Genomic DNA, 1715 nt, shown 5'->3' with positions numbered 1-1715 from the left:
GTCAGTTAGTCGAGTCTAATTAGTTAATTTACGTAATTTAAAGAGTCTCGTGGGTTCGATATCCGGACTTACTTAGCTGTACTAGAGTCGACCGGTTCACTTGCCGGTTAGTAGTTTTAGTTAAGTTAAGAGGATTTATTACTTAGTGTCTAGATTAGTATAATTTTAGTTATTTTTTATTTGACTACTTCAAGCACATCAAACATGATCCATTGTCCGACTCTATTCGGACGAACCTCACCAGCGTGAACACAATCCACAATACTTTGGTACAAATCAGCTCTTATCTTATCCTAGTTTCGTTCACAAAATTGTAAGCGTGACGTCTCAAGCTTTATATAAACATCTACACCAAACTGTTGTAGCAATCTACCACCAAAAAGAAGTACATTTTTAGCTGACCGAATTTGGAACTTGTAACAGTAATACTCTCGCATAGCTACAGTTGTTATACTACCTTGTCTGTTAGCATCTGAATAGATTAGAAAAGGAAATAATTAATTAATTACACGTTAGGGTACTATTTATGATATTCACTTTGAAAACAGAGTTAGATTATTGGTACCTTCTGTCTCTTCATCGATGTTGTCGTGATCATTGAGGACTTCACTGATTAATACACATTGGCGTGGTATGTTAGGATGCCAAACCGACTCACCATTAGGGAAAAATAGAGGATAAGATAATGGATCATAACAACCATAGTACGGCTGAATATTTTGACTATATTTAGACCTGTCGTACACAACAATGCTTCTTTTGTATGCAGTGATATTGTCATTCCCTTCAACCCAAATACCTACAACCTACATAATGTTGTATTATAAATAAGTAAAAAGGTTATTATAAGTTTATTTTAAATACATGAAATAATATAATGTTAACCTCGGATGTGGTTGGTCGGTTGTACACCCTTTGGTCAAGCTCCACTGAAGCATTCAAAATGACGTTGTAGTTGTCAAGAGGTCCAAGTTCAGCAAGACGTCGAAATGTCTTGACATATGGGTTTGTAGAAAGAACACGTGTCAAGATCTTCGTAATATCTCGATCAAGATTTGGCCATTGGAGTCTATGATTTAACTCGGTACAGGATCATAAAAATACAATTGTGAGTACCGAGGTGTTCCATCCCTCGAAACCAACTGGTCGACTTTGTGATATATTCCTTTATGTGCACGATACGTATATACACCGTCTCTCATATTTGCCAATGTACGATCCAGTGTCACACCCATTGAGGCGAAAGAAAAATTCGTGTTATAAGAACGTATGTTTTTCCTAAATATTTCTCCAATTTAATCTTGCGACGTGAAAAGTTGGTATAATTCAATGGGAATTTCTGAATTTGCTAATTTTGTTTTCCCACTCATACAACAAAACGTAGGGAATTCAAATTTAAATCGTTTCGCTCCACAATGAGGGCCTGGACTCCGTTCTTTTAAGATGAGATGCTTTCTCGGAATACCATCATAAACAAAATTATATGGATCTAGTTCTATGTTCTCATCTCGGTGGATGGTTGATCATCGGTTGGTGTTTGTGTAGAAGGACCAACATTTGATAGACGATTTCTATTCACTCTACGTCTATCATAATATCGTATATTGCGCTGTCTCCATTTTTCAGCCGAAGTACTCGACACAGTTTCATGTCTCATTTGAGTGCCATTACATTGTAAAGTTCCTAACGGAATCCTCTCTAGTAATCTATTACCC

At 36.5% G+C, this 1715-nt stretch overlaps 1 protein-coding gene across 1 annotated transcript; it reads right to left on the bottom strand.

Annotated features, from left to right (window-relative positions):
- Nucleotides 1-293: 293 nt before the first annotated feature.
- LOC143606550 (uncharacterized) lies at nucleotides 294-1235 on the bottom strand. The gene is made up of 4 exons (XM_077082288.1): nucleotides 1117-1235; nucleotides 886-1069; nucleotides 566-806; nucleotides 294-472 (listed from the first exon to the last, which is right to left on the bottom strand). The coding sequence occupies exons 1-4, from the start codon at nucleotides 1233-1235 to the stop codon at nucleotides 294-296; spliced, it is 723 nt and encodes a 240-aa protein (XP_076938403.1).
- Nucleotides 1236-1715: the final 480 nt, after the last annotated feature.

Source organism: Bidens hawaiensis, unplaced genomic scaffold, assembly GCF_021521415.1.
Source record: "Bidens hawaiensis isolate Kalapana, Puna unplaced genomic scaffold, B.hawaiensis_p1.1 tig00075320_1, whole genome shotgun sequence".
In the NCBI taxonomy this organism is placed as follows: domain Eukaryota; kingdom Viridiplantae; phylum Streptophyta; class Magnoliopsida; order Asterales; family Asteraceae; genus Bidens; species Bidens hawaiensis.
Note: the sequence above shows the minus strand (reverse complement) of the source record. Positions and strands in the feature narration are given on the sequence as shown.